The sequence below is a fragment of the Solanum stenotomum genome, chromosome 4, assembly GCF_019186545.1.
Source record: "Solanum stenotomum isolate F172 chromosome 4, ASM1918654v1, whole genome shotgun sequence".
In the NCBI taxonomy this organism is placed as follows: domain Eukaryota; kingdom Viridiplantae; phylum Streptophyta; class Magnoliopsida; order Solanales; family Solanaceae; genus Solanum; species Solanum stenotomum.
In genome coordinates this window covers 1,858,810-1,878,496 of record NC_064285.1, presented here as the reverse complement: position 1 = coordinate 1,878,496, position 19,687 = coordinate 1,858,810, and the positions used below count along the sequence as shown (strand labels likewise).

The 19,687-nt window shown below is 29.5% G+C and overlaps 2 protein-coding genes across 2 annotated transcripts; one reads left to right on the top strand and one right to left on the bottom strand.

Moving 5' to 3' along the window:
- Positions 1-99: 99 nt before the first annotated feature.
- On the top strand, positions 100-6,379 carry LOC125863021 (poly(ADP-ribose) glycohydrolase 1-like). The gene is made up of 11 exons (XM_049543159.1): positions 100-400; positions 780-968; positions 1,340-1,443; positions 1,782-1,986; positions 2,074-2,178; positions 3,088-3,206; positions 3,378-3,521; positions 4,520-4,640; positions 4,759-4,962; positions 5,690-5,752; positions 5,920-6,379. Exons 1-11 carry the CDS (start codon positions 152-154, stop codon positions 6,106-6,108), a joined length of 1,692 nt encoding a protein of 563 aa, XP_049399116.1. The 5' UTR covers positions 100-151; the 3' UTR covers positions 6,109-6,379.
- A 2,002-nt stretch (positions 6,380-8,381) lies between these two features.
- LOC125862799 (acetylajmalan esterase-like) lies at positions 8,382-9,607 on the bottom strand. The gene has a single exon (XM_049542924.1). The coding sequence runs from the start codon at positions 9,605-9,607 to the stop codon at positions 8,456-8,458; it is 1,152 nt and encodes a 383-aa protein (XP_049398881.1). The 3' UTR covers positions 8,382-8,455.
- Positions 9,608-19,687: the final 10,080 nt, after the last annotated feature.

Genomic DNA, 19,687 nt, shown 5'->3' with positions numbered 1-19,687 from the left:
ATATTTCGTCAAGTTTAATTGACTCATTTTATAAAATAATTAATTGATTTTTTTCGTTAAATATAAATATGTGATATTACGTAACAAAGGAAAAAAAAAACGATACATATAACGAACTGTGTAACTGCAGGAGAGAAAGAGTCTTCTTCTAATGGAGAAGAGAGAAGACTTGAAGTCAATTCTTCCATATTTACCCTTTTCACTCCGATCATCTTCACTTTTTTGGCCGGCGCCGGTAGCTGAAGCACTTACAGATCTCTCGAAAGGTCCTCATCACAGCAAAATTGACTCCGGCGAAGTCCTCTTCATTGCCATTTCCGATATTCGAAACTCTCTCTCCCTCCACGATTTTTCAATTGATACTTCTGCTTCTCAAGGTTTTGCTCTGTTCTTCGATGATGTAAACTTCTTTTCCCCTAATTCTCTGTTCATGAACACATAAATTGTATTATCGTAGCACAAATTTCAATCTTTTTTGCTAAAAGTACAGTAGTAGTTTGCGTTTAGATAATTAGTTTGAAAAACATTTTTGATAATATTTGAGCAATAATTTGTGCTTGATCAACGTTAATAGGTTGTGAAAAAGTTTCTGTTTTTATTAGAGGGAGAATGAGTATTATTTTTTCCAAAAACCTCAATTCTCTAAAATAAACACTTTTTAAAAAGAAAAATAAACACTTTTGACTTCCCAGAAACTTGGTCGAACAAGCTACTGGTCTATTATGAAAAAAAGTTTGATCTGATGTGGTTGTCTACAAAATGCTGGATTGTTTGTGCAGTTGCTTCCTAGGGATGAAGCTGCAAAATGGTTCGAAGAAGTGGTGCCACAATTGGCTAACTTGCTTTTGAGATTGCCTTCATTGCTAGAAACTCATTATGAGAATGCTGATGATGGAGTTTTGAAAGGAGTTAAAACCGGTCTTCGCTTGTTGGAATCACAAGAGCCTGGCATTGTCTTTCTTAGTCAGGTAGTAGTTTAGAATTTTATGTATATATATATACTATATGTTAACTCTCCTTATTTTTTATGTGTGGCTGGTTTTTATATTGTGATACTCCTTAGTAAAACTCTGGCTCTGCCACTGCGGGTTGGTGTGGTTGTGGCCAATATGCAGGCAGGAAAGAGCTATCCTTCTTTAAAGCAATTAGCTTCCCATTCTAGATTTCTTCCTGTACCTAATACACCCAAATGAGTTCATTCGTATGGGATACTCCACAATAAATTTTTTTCATACCTCTTTTACCCCTTTAACTGATTTCTGCAGCAGAATTTGATTATTCAATGTTGTAACAAGTATCTGTAGCATTAATTTTCATGGTTTTCAATATTCTTTTCCAGGAATTAATCGGTGCTCTTCTTGCATGCGCGTTGTTTTGTCTATTTCCTACCAGTCATAGAGGTGCCAAACATCTTCCAATGATCAACTTCGATCACTTATTTGCGTATGTTTCATGAACTGTCTGATATGATTATTGCATCTATGCTTGTTTTTCTGTTCATATCTCTATATGAGTTGTTATAATCTGAGAACTTGACATAACTTCTCTATCTTAGGATACGGTTTAGATAAATAGTTTCATTAGGTTGATAATTAGATTGTAAGTTCTTAGTTGAATAATTGTTATGTATGACTGTAAACCAGAATGAGTTATACAGAGTTGAAGAATAAGAACAGATCGATTATTTTGTACTCTTTCATAGTTGCACTGTGGTCTTTAAATATCTCAAACTGTCTAAATTGAATCAATGGAGTTCATGTGCTGACGTACATGTTTTTCAGGTGTCTACATGATCATTATGAAGAAGCATTCAAAAATAAATTGAAGTGCATTGTTCACTATTTTGGGAGGATATGTTCATCTATACCCGTGGGCTTTGTGTCGTTTGAGCGAAAGGTTCTTTCTTTAGAATATAGTCCATCTTGTATTCCCTATCCAAAGGAAAAATTATGGAGCCAGTCCAATATTTCCCTTTGCCATTTTGAGGTAAGAAGTGAAACTGTAATCCCAATCCAGTTATCATGAGTCTCTTTTTTTTTTCACACGCCATGATATCATTCTGTTTCTTTTTAGATTTCCGTTTCCGGATTAATTGAAGATCAATCACGTGAAGCTATTGAAGTTGATTTTGCTAACATGTATTTAGGAGGTGGTGCTCTCGTTAGGGGCTGTGTGCAGGTTCTTTTCTGGACATTTTTCTTTTCGTTTTCACATTTTTGAATCTAACCATTAGCCATTACTTTCAATTATTAAGAAATTTTCAAAGTAATTCATTGAATAAGTTGCTTTTGTCCTTCCTTTGCCACAATGCACCACACTTTTTGCCTTTGAAGTTAAATCTTTTTTGGAGATTTTCGTCTAATTCCTAAAGTGAATGCACTGCATAAAAGCCTCCCTATGTTTTTGTTTTGATGAAAAAGAGAACTGATATATTGTCTGTTAATTTTCGACATTCAGATTCCCATCGCCATTATCATTTTGTTGCTTACAACCAAAACTTTGTCTTTTGTAGTGACGGGTAAAATGATCCACTTGTATCTTCGCATTTTTAATAAGGTGTTTGCAGTTTGTTTTGGCTCGGATTTGACTTGCAAAGTAACTAAAACCAGCTAAGTTGGTTTATTAGATATATAAATCAAACCACAGATTGTACAAATTTATCAGTTCCGTTTTTTTTGTCAGTTCAGTCTGTTTCTTTTAAATACCAACAAACCAAATATTGTTGGTTTTTGAAATTTAATGCCAAACCAAACTGAAGAATATATCTATTTATCAAGTAGGTTTGGTTTGGGTTCCAGTTTGGTGTGGTTTTACGATTTTTTCAACACCTTATTTTTAATCAATCAATCTACTACAACTCTGTTCCAAACTAAGTTACGGTTAGTTATATAAGAAGTTCTCTAAATCTCAGACTTATTCCAAAACGTCTTAAAAGTCTCTCAGCCAGACCTGCACATGTTTTAGTTATAAATGAGACTTTTATAGATTTTCTCAGCCCCAATAAAGAGTTACATCTTATACACAAAGCCCCAATTGATGGAGTGTATATGTTCAAAGATAATATCTAATAGGTAGTTTTCCTTTTAGGAAGAAATTCGATTTATGATCAATCCAGAGTTAATCGCTGGCATGCTTTTCCTACCGTGCATGGCAGACAATGAAGCGATAGAAATTGTTGGTACGGAAAGGTTTTCAAGTTATACCGGGTGAGTTTAGATAGAGAATCAATTGCGTATTTGCAACACATTACTAAGTTAACTTGGAACAAACAGAGCTTTTGCTAATTTGTTGAAGCTATAATTACATGGAGATCTTTTGCTGACATTTTGGGCCTTTAACTGTAATTCCGCTTATTTCACATCTTTCAACTGGTGAAGGTATGCCTCTTCATTCCGGTTTAATGGTGACTATGTCGACAAAAAGGATATTGATGTTCTTGGAAGGCGTAAGACTAGGATAGTTGCAATAGATGCACTGTGCTGCCCGGGAAACAGCCAGTACCGACTTGAAGGCCTTCTAAGGTACACAAGTTTCTGTACTCTTTTAAAATGCTTCTTTGGAATATAATTGTTTCATGAAGTCTGTTGTGTCCTTAAACAGATGATACTAAACTCTGTAAGTTTTGGATTATCTTTTAGGTACAATTAGGTTCTGGTTTATCTGTTAATAAATCTGGACACGTTGTATGCTCCTCTTTGCCACAAATGTACTCAATTCTGGAGCTACAGAGTGACCTTGTAAGAATATCTGCAAACTGATCAATTGACAAAACTTGTTGCAGTGCACCTTGACTCGACCTTTTGTTAGAATGAAATGACAATCTACTTCAATATGTTTCATTCTTTCATGAGACAATGTTGAACTGTGACCACCTCATCTAGAAGTAAGCTGTCAGAGAGAGTACACTTTTGTTTATTTTGTTGTATCTTCAATATGTCCCCTCACATGCGGATATGATTATTTTCATGGTCAAGCACGTGAAACTTCTTTTAATAATTGGTGGCGGTGAGTTGAACCTGGAATCTCTGCCTTCTCTATTACCAAGTAAATAAAAAAGTAAAAGTAGATATTTTAGTCATACAACCCTCTAAAGGTACAATCTAGTCTATTCTTATATGACTGACTACACATCCATCTCTAAGACACTCATTTTGGGGAAATGATGGACTTCCACAAGATTAGTGTCACAGAGATGTGGATACTAACATGGATGTGCGATCTCACTAGGTAGACAAGAAAAAAATTGGCATTGTTTAGCAAAAAATGCAAATAACACACATTGATGATAAAATGAGAAGAAGTCGCTTTGAGATGGTAAAGTAGTATTTTTTTTTTCTTCCCTTTTCATGTGAGGCTGTATGTTGAATTGATAGGTTAGCATATTCTGCACTGAGGGTGAGACATTTTGACATTTGAAATTCTAACTATTAGTTGATTAACCATGGACCTTTTGTATTTACTGCAAAAATGCTTGGTAGTTGTATTTATTTATTGATGATAAGTTGAATATGTTGTGCAGGGAGATTAACAAAGCGTTTTGTGGCTTCATGGATCAATGCAAGTGTCATCAGTATCAACAGCTTTTCAAAGATGATCAAACTGTTAACGCCACTGGTGGAAGGTCCATTGTTAATCTTCTGGTGGGATTTCCTTTTATCATTTTCTAAATCTCCCTCATTTTGTTATTTCCTTTTTCTCCCCTTTCCCATATCTCTATAGGTATTTCAATTTTTTCATGATCTTAATTGTCTCCGATAGTCACTTGGTCATACTTCAACTTCATCTCGAGCAACCGTGGGAACATCAGGGAATCAGTTAGCCAGAAATCACGAGGGGCACAAGTGTCAACCTTTAGACAATATTCAGCATGAAATTGGTGTTGTGACCGGAAATTGGGGTTGTGGTGCTTTTGGAGGAGATCCTCAACTTAAAGCTATGCTTCAATGGATTGCTGCATCTCAGGTTGTTCATTCTCCTTGGACATTTTCCTGCATTTTCATACGGGAAGTATTGGCTCATGCGAGGCACAGAGCAGTTGCCTTTTTTTTAGGGGATAAATGTACTTAGTGCTTTCTTTTCAATGTCTAGGCGCATTCTCTTTCTCTCTCCTTTTGAGTCGCATCGTAGTTTTTAGGCATAATATATAAACATGACACTCAAACTTCATGTAACGACTTCAACTTTGAGAGTGCACATCTAAACATCTCATCTTGGTCTCAACAAACTACTTAACACCCCAACTCGTCCCCACTGTTTCTCATGGACACCCGTCGCTGACGTGTCACATAAATTTTGGAGGTGTTCGGAAGATCATTTTGTAAGTTGGAGTGTTCAACTGTCACAATGGAGATGAGTTGAGGTGTCTAGATATGCATACTCAAAGTTGGAGTGTTTATTTGTCATATGAGGCCAAGTTTGAGTGACTGTTTATGTATTATGTCTAGTTTTTAACTTGAGGTTAATAATCTTTGAATTCTTGATACTTGTAATGGTCTGTGCTTTATTGCTACTTGTAAATTGTGTTAGACGTTTAAAAGCTTTCGGAAAGGGAAAATGATGTCATATAGACAGAGATGGAGGCAGTAAAATGTCAAAATATCAAATACCTTCGTTTGGATGTTCATTTCACTTTGAACATCTTCTTCTTCTTTTTTTACATTAAATTTTTATCTCCTTGCATCTCCTACAGGCAATGAGACCTTTCATCTTGTATTATACATTTGGACTGGAAGCATTGCAGATGCTGGAGCAGGTACTTTCTGTCTGTTAATTATTCTATAATGTGTCTGGTACGAAGTTTCATTCGACTTTGAACTGATATGCTTAATCCTAAGGATGTTTGCCGATTTGTTATAGTTTCTGAAAGTCTTGGAAGCTTATATCCGCGTGTGACATTTCTTTGTTGAAAACTTGGTCTAGGTGACTCAATGGATTGTTTCACATAAGTGGACTGCAGGGGAGCTTTGGAATGTGTTGGTGGAATACTCATCTCAGATATTGAGGGAAGAAACTAGAGTAGGCTTCTTCAATTGGCTCCTTCCTTCATTGTCTTCTCACAATGACATGCTCAACGATTCCTATGATGATCGAACATGTTCGTGCTGTTGAGCTTAATAATATTGTTGCTCGGTGCTTGTATACGCCATTTCATTGTACTGTATTATAAGGTGAGATGTGTCATCATGGTTCGATCAACATTCGAACTTGAGACCGACCATGTGAAGCTCACATAGGAGGAGTTTTTGGTTAGATGAAGTTCTAGTTGTTATTATTACACTTATACTCTAGTCAAGTTAGATACTTGTATATTGTAATATTGTGGTATAATTGATTGATTGGTATTTTAATTGGGTGAAAGGTTTGAAAGGAAGAAAAGCTATTTACTCCTAAGGTGTCCCACTAAGAAGCAACAACAACGTACTCAATGTAATTCCATAGGTAGGGTCTGGAGAAGGTAGAGTGTACGTTTACCCCTACCTCGTGAAGGTAGACCGTCTGTTTTTGAAACACCCCCAATAAGAAGCATATGGTAATTTTATTTAGTTGGAGTACAATTTCTGTCTTTATAACTAGTGATGTTTAGGGTTTTCAGTTTGCACATACCTCGATATTTCATTGGATACCTATCACCTCTTACTATGTATCAAGTAACTTTGTCAATCAATGTTAACACATGTAAAGAACTTGTGCGTTTTTTTGTTTCTGCTGAGATTTGAATCACGATCACTCATAATTCAGTCACATCATTAATAGCTAGGCCACACCGTTTCGATATTACAAGTTTAAATATCTCCTTTTCATCATTGAAAATGTGTATGAAAACAATACTCTAAATACCCACCCACCAATAATAGAAACCCCAAATTTATAGAGGACAAGTAAGGTATATTCCCAAGGCATATACTTCTCATAGAATATGGATATTCTGAGCATATATTAATAGTCATACAACTTACAACAAAACATTGTCAATTTGCTATCTTCTTAGTTTCTTCATACAATATTATTCAAGCTCTTGTGTAAATATATGTATATACAACAATAACATATCCATTGAAATCCCACAAATAAGATCTGGGGAGGGTAGAATGTACGCAGACCTTATCACTACCTTGTGGAGGTAGAGGTGTTGTTTCTGAAAAACCCTTGGCTTAGATGGAGCAATTACATGCATATATAGGTATATATATATGCTAAAATTGTGTAGTTATGAATTTGTTTGTTGATGGTCATCTATTCATCATATCATTTGGCATAGTTTTTGCAACCATTAATATGCCATGATTAGATGAACATCAACAAACATCTTCATCACTTCATGTTAATCCCAAGATTATTTGATCATTGACAATTATTGTCGATGTGTTTGTGCCAGCCTATGTGCACCTTAACTAGTTTCACGGGACATTGGATATTTGTTACCTCCCACCAGCACCAGATAACTCAAGCTTATATTATTCTTTTTTATTTTTTTCTTATATCTTAGTAAAAGGTTGTGATTTTGCTACTATAATCTTTGCATTTTCATTTTAGACCCCTATATATTTACTTAATTTTTCATTTCCTCCAAATTTCTCATGCCATGAACAATCTTAGCTCAAATGCTTTAAGAGAAATTTGAGTTATCAAGAAAATAACTGATTTTGGTCTATTTTGTAGATATACAACTCATATTTGATCATATCAAAGGGTTTTCCAACCAATGTGTAATTTTGATGTTATGGTAGGTAATTTTAATATGATAAAAAATCATTTTTAGTGGATAAGGTTTAATTATTTTAACCTGAATAAATGAGAGTTTAAGTATTATCTACAACAATAATTTTTTATTTTTATTTTTTGTTTATCCCCACCTAAGATGGAGAAGACAGCACACATCTCATCATAGTCACAAAAACCCAAATACCCCCAATCCCCACCTACACCCCAAAACAAAAAAAATAGATAAATCTTGAAGTTATAAATACACCGTACTTAAATTTTTATAAAATTGAATAACTGAACACATAAGTCCTACGTGAAATAAACATGTAAGATGCCATATAGGATGATAATTGTCATTTAGGACACGCGTGTCTACTTGTAGAAATTCTATACAAGTTTAAGTGTCTACTTCTGCATATTCAAAGTTGAAGCTCACAGATGCCAAAGTTAAAAGACACATTTATGTATTATATCGTTATAACAACTAAAATCTAATTATTATGTTGCGATAAAAGTTGTTAGATTCATTTTATAACTTTATTGTCATTATGAATAAAGTTTAATTATTATCTCATACGTAAAAATTAACTCGAATTGCAACACAATAATAATAATTTTTTTATTCATACTCATTTCAATTACAACGTAACACATTCAACAAAATCAACAAAACCCAAATACAAAGAAAATCATGAAAAACACATGACAACACAAAATCAAAACACCCAAATTAAACAAAAACCTTCAAAACTCAATAACTAGATAGTACACTCGAATTTCCAAGTCCACAACACCCAAATTTTGGAAGCATATTGTTGATGACAACGTCAGAAATACGATGATAAGCTTCATCTGTCAGATGAAGCCCGTCCCAATTGACGTATTGGGACGGGTTAGGACATACATTGGTACTAGCTCCCCCACATCCCCCGTCTGTATTGTATCGTCCTCCACTTCCACAACATGCCGATACCAATGTGTTTGGATTAAATCCCAACCAATTGGCGTATCGAAAAATAAACCTGAACCCACCATAGTAATCCCCATACACAATTTTAACACGTGGGAACTCACATTGTAGATTTTCTAGAGCCTTCTTCAGCTCAGTGTTGTGGTACATAGCGAACTTATTATAAGATTTCAAACAACCAAATTGATCGTAAGCATCTGGATTCGTGTTAGGAAATCTTGCTAGGTACCCTGATAGACACCCAAAAGGTAAAACTCCTGGAACCAAAATGCGAGTTGATCCTAATTGGATCACATCTTTGATGGCACTCATAATGCCATCAATAATTAGAGGTACGTATGTACGTACCTCAGGTTCAGATTTAGTTCCCGCCCCAGCAAAAGCATTCCAATAATCAACTCCACCAAACTCTCCCAATACTACAAGAGAGTTTCGTAGAGTTCTAGCACATTTGGACCCACATGTTGACTGGAGGTGAGATTTAAACCACTCTAATTGACTGGGGAGAGGAACATTGAATTTTATAAATCCAATGCCCTTCTCCGCCAAAAAAGAGTTATTCATCGCCGTTGCACCAGCAACGGCGAAGTTAGCACCTTGACTAAAGGAAACACCTGATTTGTCCAAGTAAGCATTGAGGAATGGGAGATTGAAAGCAGATGCAATGTAATCAGCAATAATACGACCGTCAGTAAAACGTCCAGTAGGTTTATGAAAAAAGGTTTCACCATAAGGTAGACCCCATGCCTGGGCCGATGTGACGGCACCAGGTATGCGGATCACGTTTCCAGCATCGGCGAGAGAATCGCCGAACTGGAAAACTGATTTGATGCGACATTTTGTTAGGACATCACAATGAGAAGAGTGAAAAAATAAAGTTATTATTATTAGTAAAGGAAAGAAAGAAAATTTTGATAGAAAAAGAGAAGCCATAATTATGAAATGTTTTTTTTTTTGGGTTGAAAACTTTGGAATAGTAAAGTGCTATTTATAGAGAAAAAATAAAACGTACATGCATGTGAGTTTAGATCGTGATTCAATACAAATCATATACTACTAAAATATATTATTTAATGAGTGTTTTTTTTTTTTTGTGATCCAAACACCAAAGGTTTTATTATTTAGTGTATGTTTTAGGTCTCTAAAAACTAACATTTTAAATATACACAATTACGATTTCGATAATTACTATATTGAAATTTGATTTATCATTTTAAACTAAACTTTGAAAGTTCGATATTTAATATACCTAATATTAATTGGGATCCAATTTATTTTCACGTAGTGCAAGATAACTTTTGGCTAATCGAAAGAACAAAATATAGAATAAAAAACGTGTACTATCAAGTCTTATCTATATATATATATATATGTAATAGTCTTCTAATTATAATATTACAAAATAATAATAATTAATTGCCAATGAAGAAAATTAGCACCCTAAATACAGAACATTTGACTAAATAAAATTTAATGTAGTGCATGTGCTAGTATAACTACAAGACAAGATGTATTCAGTTAGGGACAAAATTTTAATTTACGTAAATTATTATATGATCCATCTAAACAAGGACTCAAAATAGACTTTGGTTGAAGACTTGGTAGGGGGAGGTTTTCCGAATGGAATCTTATATGGTGCGAATTTAAAATAGTTGAATTTTAATGCAAATATCGTATATCAGGTGGAAAATTAATAAAAAAAGACTGTGGTTATATAGATAATCAGTTATATACATAATATATTGATCGGAATTTTGGGTGCGTTTGGTACGGAGGAAAATATTTTTGATTTTTTTTTTAATGTTTAGTTGATCAAAATTGTTGATTTTTTTTTTTGAGAAAAAAAGTTCTTTAAAAGTTGAAGAAAATGATTTTCCTATAGTGGAAGTAAGAAAAAACAATAAGTTCGACAAGTGACATTCAATATTTATTGTGTCTTCCTTGCACCTCCGACTGTTCAACATATCTCATCTTTAGTTCTTCACCCAACCTTCCGAGCTTCCATCTCCACCATAATTGTACCTTCTTTCATAATATATATCTAAATTATATATAAATACATAAATACTCTTAGAATTATATTTTTTACTTTGAGCACAAAACTTTTAGTAAGAACTCACTTATTTAAAACTTTGGACTGTTAGTGCAACTTGCCCTAATTTTAGTATTTAAGCTAATCTCAATGGAATCTTTTTGGGTAGCTATTTTTTCGTTTTAAAAAATCTATTATTCCCTCCATCTCATATTATTTATTCATCTTATTAAATATTTTTTGACAAATTACTTGCTAATGTATAAAATTAAGACAAGATTGACTAATTTTTCATATTTTATCCTTACAATTAATTATTATTTTTGAAAGTATAAATAAATTTATAAAGTTTCAAAAAAGTTTTTTGAAGGGTAGATTAGTAAAATTATTTTTATATATGATTACTTTAAGGTACGTGTAAAGAAAAAAGTGGACTACTAATATGATATGGAAGAGGTAATTAGAAAAACTGAACTTACATACAACATACATATGTGGAGTCAATTTCCTAAATGGTCACCCAAGTTGAGGGGATTGCCTTGAAATATCATTTATATTTCATTTAGGACCAAAATATCACTCAACTATCACTATTTTCCTCCAAATATTCTTGATACTTCAAAAGCCTCACTCTCTCCTAATTGGCATGACATGTCATTAAGAAATTTTTTAAAAATAATAGACTAATTTAATTCATCAAACTCATTTAATTAAAATAATGATCGTATTATTTTTTTTTAAAAAAGAATATTAGTTTATTAAGAATAAATTTTCATACTTAAGAATCTTTTATCATAATTAAACTTTTTATTTTTTTATGTTATGAAGAATAGGTTTTTAAAACGTACTATAATATCATCAATTTTGAATATTTATAAATACGTACATTCAAAAAAAAATATCGATATACAAATCACTCATGAATGCTAACTTACATCAATTAATCATAAATTGTATAATGAATCAATAATATTAAAGGTCAATTAACAATTACAATAATATTAATTGTGTACTTTGAAATTCATGCGTACCATTTTATTTTATTTTTTGAAAAAATAGAAAGTGAATAATATCATATTTTTTATCCAAAAACAAATACTAAATGCCTCAAAGTCTTCTTCTATTCTAGTTTATATTTCATGTCATTAAATCATCATTTTAAAAAATAATAGACCTATTTAATTCATCAAACTTATGTCTCTACAAAACAAATATATACATTATATGAGAATTTATGAAGATTATTAAAAAAAATTTAAAAATCTAATTCCGTTATATATTTTTACCAAACAAAATTCAATGAAAAAACTTCTTTGTGCAATTATTATCTGGTAATTTTAAAAATTGCTAAGTAAATTATTCAAAAATTTTAAGCAATTTTTTTCATAAAAGTATTCAAATAAATTTGTAAGGTTGACAAAAAAGTTGGTAAGAAAGAGAAAATTATTATTTTAAAATTTTTTAATTTAATTTTAATTTTTATTCTTTTATTCTATATTATATTATATTTTAACTTCTCAAACAATTAAACACCAATATATATTCTTATCTCACCCCAAATTCATGAAATACAAGTAATAAGTAATTGAATTTCCAATTTTAATTCAATAATATACATATTATATGAGATTAATATATTGATAAATAAAGTTTATTTTCTAATATAAATATTATTCACTTTCTATTTTCTTTTCAAAGAAAGATATTGCAAGTATATATGGATTACAAAGCACCCAATTAGTTATTTTTTAATAGTTAATAGACCTTCAATATTATTGATCCATTATATAATATAGGGAAAAGGGCCTGATATACCCCTCAACTTTGTTATTTGGAGCTGATATGCCCCATGAAAGTGGCTCATATATACCCTTACCGTTATACAAACGGCTCACATATGCCCCAACCGTTACACAATGAGCTCACATATACCCTTCATTTAACGGAAGTGAAAAAATTACTTTTAAATTTATATTTTTTACTTTTAATTTTCTCAAAAATTATTTAGGGGTATAGATGACTCTTCTAGCAAAGTTCAAGGTATATTTTAATCTTTTTCATACATAAATTATTTTTTGACTTTTTTTATTATAATTATTTGAGTTTCTTATTCATATTTTATTTTTTTCTTTCATTCCTTAGTGTAAAGAAAAAAATTTAAAACTATATTTTTTTGTGGCTATATTATAATTTAAAACTATTTTTTTTGTCTATATTATAATTTAATTTTTGTATTTGAAGAAACAAATTTGGTCATCTATGATAAGTTTTACAAGAATATTAGTGAAACATAAAGAAATTTGACCATCACAATAATAAATCTAAATTAGTCATTGAAACAAAAAAAAGTAAAATAAATAATATGTTTGAGCAGGATTAAATATACTCATATGGGATTATATATTTTTTTTAAATATTAAAAAATTCAACAAAAACTAATTTTTTTCATTTCCGTTAGAGGAAAAGGGTATATGTGAGCCATTTGTATATNATAAAATAATTAATTACAAACTAATTATCTCGAAATTATGACTATAACTTAAAGTAAACTAATAAAATATTTAACTAAAATGTAAAATCTTTGTGATGATTTTCAAATATTTATAAAACACCGTGATTGTGAAAATATACATATTTATTATTTAAAATGATAAAATTACTCTAGGAATAACTTGAAAGTATTTTGAATTTCATAAGACTCATTAATTCAAAATTATAACCATCCCTAAAAATATAATTTATTTATTTTTTGAGACAATTTTCGAATAATCATAAAATATACTAATTAGACACATAACTATATAATAATTAACTTAATTATAAACTAGTTAACTCGAAATATAAGTTATTAATTAATTTAAACCAAATAGCCAAATATTTAAATAAAACTAAAATGTTTTGAGGCAATTTTCGAACATTCATAAAATATACGAATTAGACATATAACTATATAAAATATCATATTTATTATTTTGAAATTTATAAAAATGACAAAACTACTTAAAATGACTTGAAAATTATTTTGAATTTTACAAAGCCAATTATTTCAAATCGTTTAAAATTTAGGAAGCTCGATGATTAATTTATATTGGGAAGGGTCAAAATTGGGTGTCAACACATAAGTGATTTATATATCAATATTTTTTGAATATATTTGTTCATAATTATTCAGAATTGATGACATTATGGTAAGGTTTAAAAAACTATTCTTCACAGCATAAAAGAATAAAAAAATTAATTATGATAAAAGATTATTAAGTATGAAATATATATTTTTTAGAAAATAATAAGATCATTATTTTAGTTAAATGAGTTTGATAAATTAATTAAGTCTATTATTAAAAAAAAGACTTTAATGACATGTCATGCCAAAGGGAGAGAGTGAGACTTTTGAAGTGTCAAGTATATTTGGAGGAAAATAGTGATAGTTGAGTGATATTTTGGTTCTAAATGAAAATAAATGATATTTCAAGGCAATTCCCTAAACTTGGGTGACCATTTAGGGAATTGACTCACATATGTGAAAGACTTGCACTCAAACGACTTCTTAACAACACCTTCCGTCTAAATTTATTTGTCATAATTTAATTCGATAGGAAATTTAAAAAATGAAGAAAAACTTTTAAAAAATATATATTTTTTAGCTATTATCATAGCATTTCTATAATGATTAAATTATACTCCATCCGTTTCATTTTATGTGAGGTAGTTTGACTGGACATGGAGTTTAAGAAAGAAAAGAAAACTTTTAAAATTTGTGATCCAAAATGAATGATAGAAATTTGTGTGGCTGTAAATCATTTCATTAAGAATAGAATATACACTTTATACTTAAATTATTACTTAATATAAAAATATGTCAATTTTTTTTTTTTAGACTGACTAAAAAAGAAAGTAAGTTTTTGGGCTAGAGGGGGAGTAACTTTTATTTTAAGTAATTATTCATAAAATTTTAAAATAACTTAATCTCATACATTGAAATGAGTTGGCAGACGTCATATTTTCTTCATTAAAAAAGTTAGATGACATCATATTTCCTGCATAGGAATGGGTGTTAGCCGCCGGTAGTTAAATATTTATTTGCACATGAAATTTATAGCAAATTATTTATATTTTAAATAATTTAATGAGGTAATAGTACATAATTTGTGATTAAGTGATAAATTTCGATATAAACGCATGTTACTTCCATTGTTTTAATTTATTTTGACTGATTTTTATTTGATAATTTGTTTCAATTGATTTTGTTAACTTTGTTTTGACACAAAATTTAAGAAAGTAAAAACGATTTTAAGTTCCTAATATTAATTTTTAAATATCTGAAATATATTTTTTTTTTTATCTAAAATATAAGCGAATTTACCATAAACAAATTTAAATGGGTAATATAAAATATATATATTAATTTGGGCATCTTGCCAGTTGTCATTAATGATATTCTATTCTTGTATTTATTCAAGAGAAAAAAAATGTGAACATGAATAATGACATTATTTGGGTAAAAAAAAAAGACTTGTTCTTTCGTAAGTTACTTGTGTATACAAAATGCAACTATGTCAACCTAACAAGTTCTAGCAGGAGGTTTTTGAGTACGGAGTCGTCATTGTCAGGGAGATACCAATGTTGGATTTTTCAATATAAATTACTATAAGATTTGATTAAACGTTATATCTAAAGGAAGAGAGAATATATGTACTTCATTTTTCTTGTTTACATAATCAACAAGTATTTGGTGCATTTAATATAGATCTACGTACTTACTAACATTTTGTTAGCAAAGGGGTAAGTTAATTAAAATATACAAAGGGACATTTAAGTGTTAATCATATATATATTTTATATATATATATATATATATATATATATATATATATCTATATCTTATCTATCTACTATATTATAAAATGGAGTTTATACCTAAGTATAATATATAATATTCAAGATTGGGACTTTCTTGAATATTATATATTATATTTATTATATAGTAGAACTTGGGCATAAACTCCCTTTTAAAATAATATAGAATATATATATATATATATATCTCACAAATGGTAAAGTCTCAATCAAGGAAGCAACATATATTATTTACAAATGACTTAAAAAACATTAAAAATTACAATAATTACCAATTTAAAATATTTAAAAGCTATATAATAACATAGGTTGACTCTCAGAATTCTATCAGGCTCACATATATTGAGACAGAAAAAATAACACATATCATTTTAATATTACCAAAAAAATATTATAAATAATAATAATTAACAACTTAAAATATCTGAAAGACATTTTAAAAGGGTTAATTTTGTAATTTTATCCATATCACTATAATTAGGACAAAGTGACCAGTAATGTACATTATTTCAAAGTTACATAAAAATATTATAAATCACAATAATTAATAACTTCAAACATTTTTAAAAAAATATGAAAATTTGGATGACTCTCCAAATTTTATTTGTGTCACATAAATTGAGACAACAAAAATAACATATATTGGGTCCATTTTAATTTATTTGTCTTATTTTTTTTATATTTAAAAATTGCGTAAAAATACTATAAATCATGATAATTGACAATATAAAATATGTTTTGAAAAAAAATACAAAAAATTCCACTGATTCTTGAAGTGAATATATCATAAAAATACTATTAATCATGATAATTGACAACATAAAATATTTCAAAAATGTTGTATGTGGGTAGTCTTATTATGCCTTAAATAGCGTCAAACAAAATACAGGTTTGTGATAAAAAAACTTATTCCTTTATCCACGCAATCAATCACTTCAAAAACTCGATTATTAGCCCCAAAATATACCATTTATATTATTGGGCCCGTGCATAGCATGGGCAACATTATCTAGTATATATATATAAAGGAGAAACATAGATGAGGTGATGTGGCACCTCTCTATGACCTCCATTCCTCTTTTTTTTAATTCTTTTTTTGTTTTTTTGTTTTTAATTTTTCTCCTCATTTTTAATATAATTATTATTTGTTTATAATTAATGTCTTGTTGATTAATGTGGATGTCCATAACTTGAAGATATAATTTCATCATTATGTGTAATAATACTCACACCTTCACCATCTCCTCATTTATCTTCCACACCCTTTAATCTTCCCCACATTCTCAATAATTAATATCATATTTATTGCTATTTTTTTGTATGCCTCTTATAACAATATAAATAGAGGTCTTGAGGTAGAGGTCTTGAGGATGTGTTATGCACTTGAAGATTTAGAAAACACTTGAATATATATACTTGGAAGAACAAGAACATTCTCTCTTGTCTCTCTACATTTCTTGTCTATTTTCTTACTTATATTATTACTCTTTTTAGTTTACATCTTTTCATTCTTGAAAAGTTAAAATGTTATATCTAATTGTATTTATCTTCACAAAAATAAATGTATGGATACTTGTATGCCTATCTTAAGATACTTGTATGCCTACCTTCACATCTTTTGATATATTTAGTCTTCTTTATGTATTTTATATATAATATTTATTTTTAGATTAATTTCATTTCAATATTCATTGATCTCTTTGTATAATAATCAAACATTGAGGTTTGACATATATCATATTCGTTCTAAGGAATAAAATTCTTCAAATAAATCAAAAATATCATACAGAGACACAAAAGGAAGTTCAGTTGTTATACATTTTTTGCTATAGTATAGTATAAATCAAAAATATCATGTAGTGACACAAAGGGAAATTAAGTTATTATGCAATTTTAGATTTATTATAATATATAATTGTAGAAGTAATTTAATTTTTATATATGTTTTAATGAATGAAAATTCTCAATTAAATTCATAAAAATTAGATGATATAATCACAAAAAATATCCAAAAGAAAAATACTTGAAATATCTAGGTATAGATTTTATCGTTTGCCTAAAAATAATTTCCTTAATTCAATATAGTACATTTCACTGAAAGACTAAAAGTTCTTAAAAAAATTAATTATTAGAAATAAAAAAATATATATACAAGAAAAAGAAAAAAAATTCACCACAAATATATGACACTCACATTTCAACTAATTAAACATCTAAAAGAATCATAGTTCGTTATAAAATTCAATTGAGAAAAAAAAGAAGAAGAAATAGAATTTCATGCATATGAGTTTCCTTAGTTCATGCCTTCATGGTATTTAAGTATGATTATAGGAATTATTAGAATAGTTATATTTTGTAAGACTTAAATATTTTTTCATTGCTCCATACTCATTAAGATATTTAATATTTCTATTGTCTTTGGAAGGAAAAAATTAAGCGTTAATGAAGCATATATATCTTGTCCGTTAGCCTTTTCTATAAATTCTCAAATAGATTGAACATATTATTTTCTTTTTAGTATTACTTTATGCATATAAAGAATCTTGAAAACTTAAAAAAAAACCTTCATAACTGATTAAAAAAATTTGACTACTATTATATTTATATCTACTCACCAAATGAATATCAACATTATTTTATTTAGTAGAAAAACGGATTGAACTTATTTTTGTGTTTATATTCTAACCTATATTAATTGTGAATATACAATGAGATGTGTTTTTAAAGAATTTTCTGATATCATGTTTTCATTTAATTGTTTCTTGAGTAGCAAAGACTAATTAAATAAATAGATAACTTAGTGAACAAATATATAGTCAATGGTCTGCTAACAAGCTATTTGTAAACATATTTTTCATATTTACTTAACACAAAATATAGATAATGTTTTATGTAACTTTTGGTTTAGAATTTAAAACCTTAATTTTTGAAAAAGACTTTTATGTATATTATAATTTCTTCTATTTAGATTATACATTTGAAAGAAATATTGGAAATAAAATTGATTATATTTTTTGATGATTTTAATATTAGAGTATTAGAATGAACGAAAAATAAATCATGAATTTGGTGGGCATTTGGCCATATATAATTAGAATTTTTTTTTTCATTTTACTAGAAAATTTTAAAATCAGAGTTGTGTTTTGTTATATTTAATTTTTTCACAAATAAGACAAAATAACATTTTATTTGAAATGTAATGACCCGAAAGGTCATTTTGGTAATTTTTCGTGGAAATGACTATTTTTCCCTTTCGGTAGTTGCCCCGAGTCCCATGTTTTGTGGTTGTAAAGTTAGTTTGAGGAAAAGTTGGTAAAAAGTTGAGTTTTTGAGAAGTTGAGTTTTTATGAGTTAAAGTTGGTTAAAAAGTGTTTTTTTGAGTTATTTGGAGTTTTGGGACTCATATCGAATTTTCGTCGATTCCGGCAGTTTTAGAATGTCGAAACGGGTCTGTGTGAAGTTACGGAGTTGAATTTGGAGTTGAAACGAAGAATTGAGGTCCTAAGTTGCTAAAGTTGAGAAATTTTGATAAAGAGTTGACTTTGTTCAACATATGAGGTTCCGAGGTTCAGATTGAAATTCCGAGAGTACCGTTGGTTTCGGGAGTCGATTCTAAGTCTAGAATGAGTCTTGGTTGAATTTTTAGACGCTCTGTTTGAGTTTCGAATTTTTTTGGCGTTAAACTAGTTTCTTGGCATCTTATTGAATTTCGGGTCAAGGAGTCCTCGAATTCAAATTCCGACTGTTCAATCGAGTCCGGAACGTCGAATTTAGTGGGGGTGCATATTTAGTTTGTGTGCACGAGATTCCGAACAAATCCCGAGGGTCCAACGGGGACTTAAACTTTGGTGTTATTGTTGTTTCAGCTGCTGTGTTTTTTTTAGCTGCAACAACAGTTTTTTTTCTTCTTTTTTTAAAGCCAAAAACAGTAGCCATTTTCCCCCAACTTGAAAAATATCCATTTCTCCATTTTTAGACTTTGAGAGCTCGAAAATAGGTGATTTCAAGTGGGTTTTCGCAAGGAATTCATTGGGTAAGTTATTTCCAACTTATATCTTTGATTTCCATCGATTATTTATGGATTTTAACATCAAAATTTGAGATCTCAACTGTAAAATTTGGGG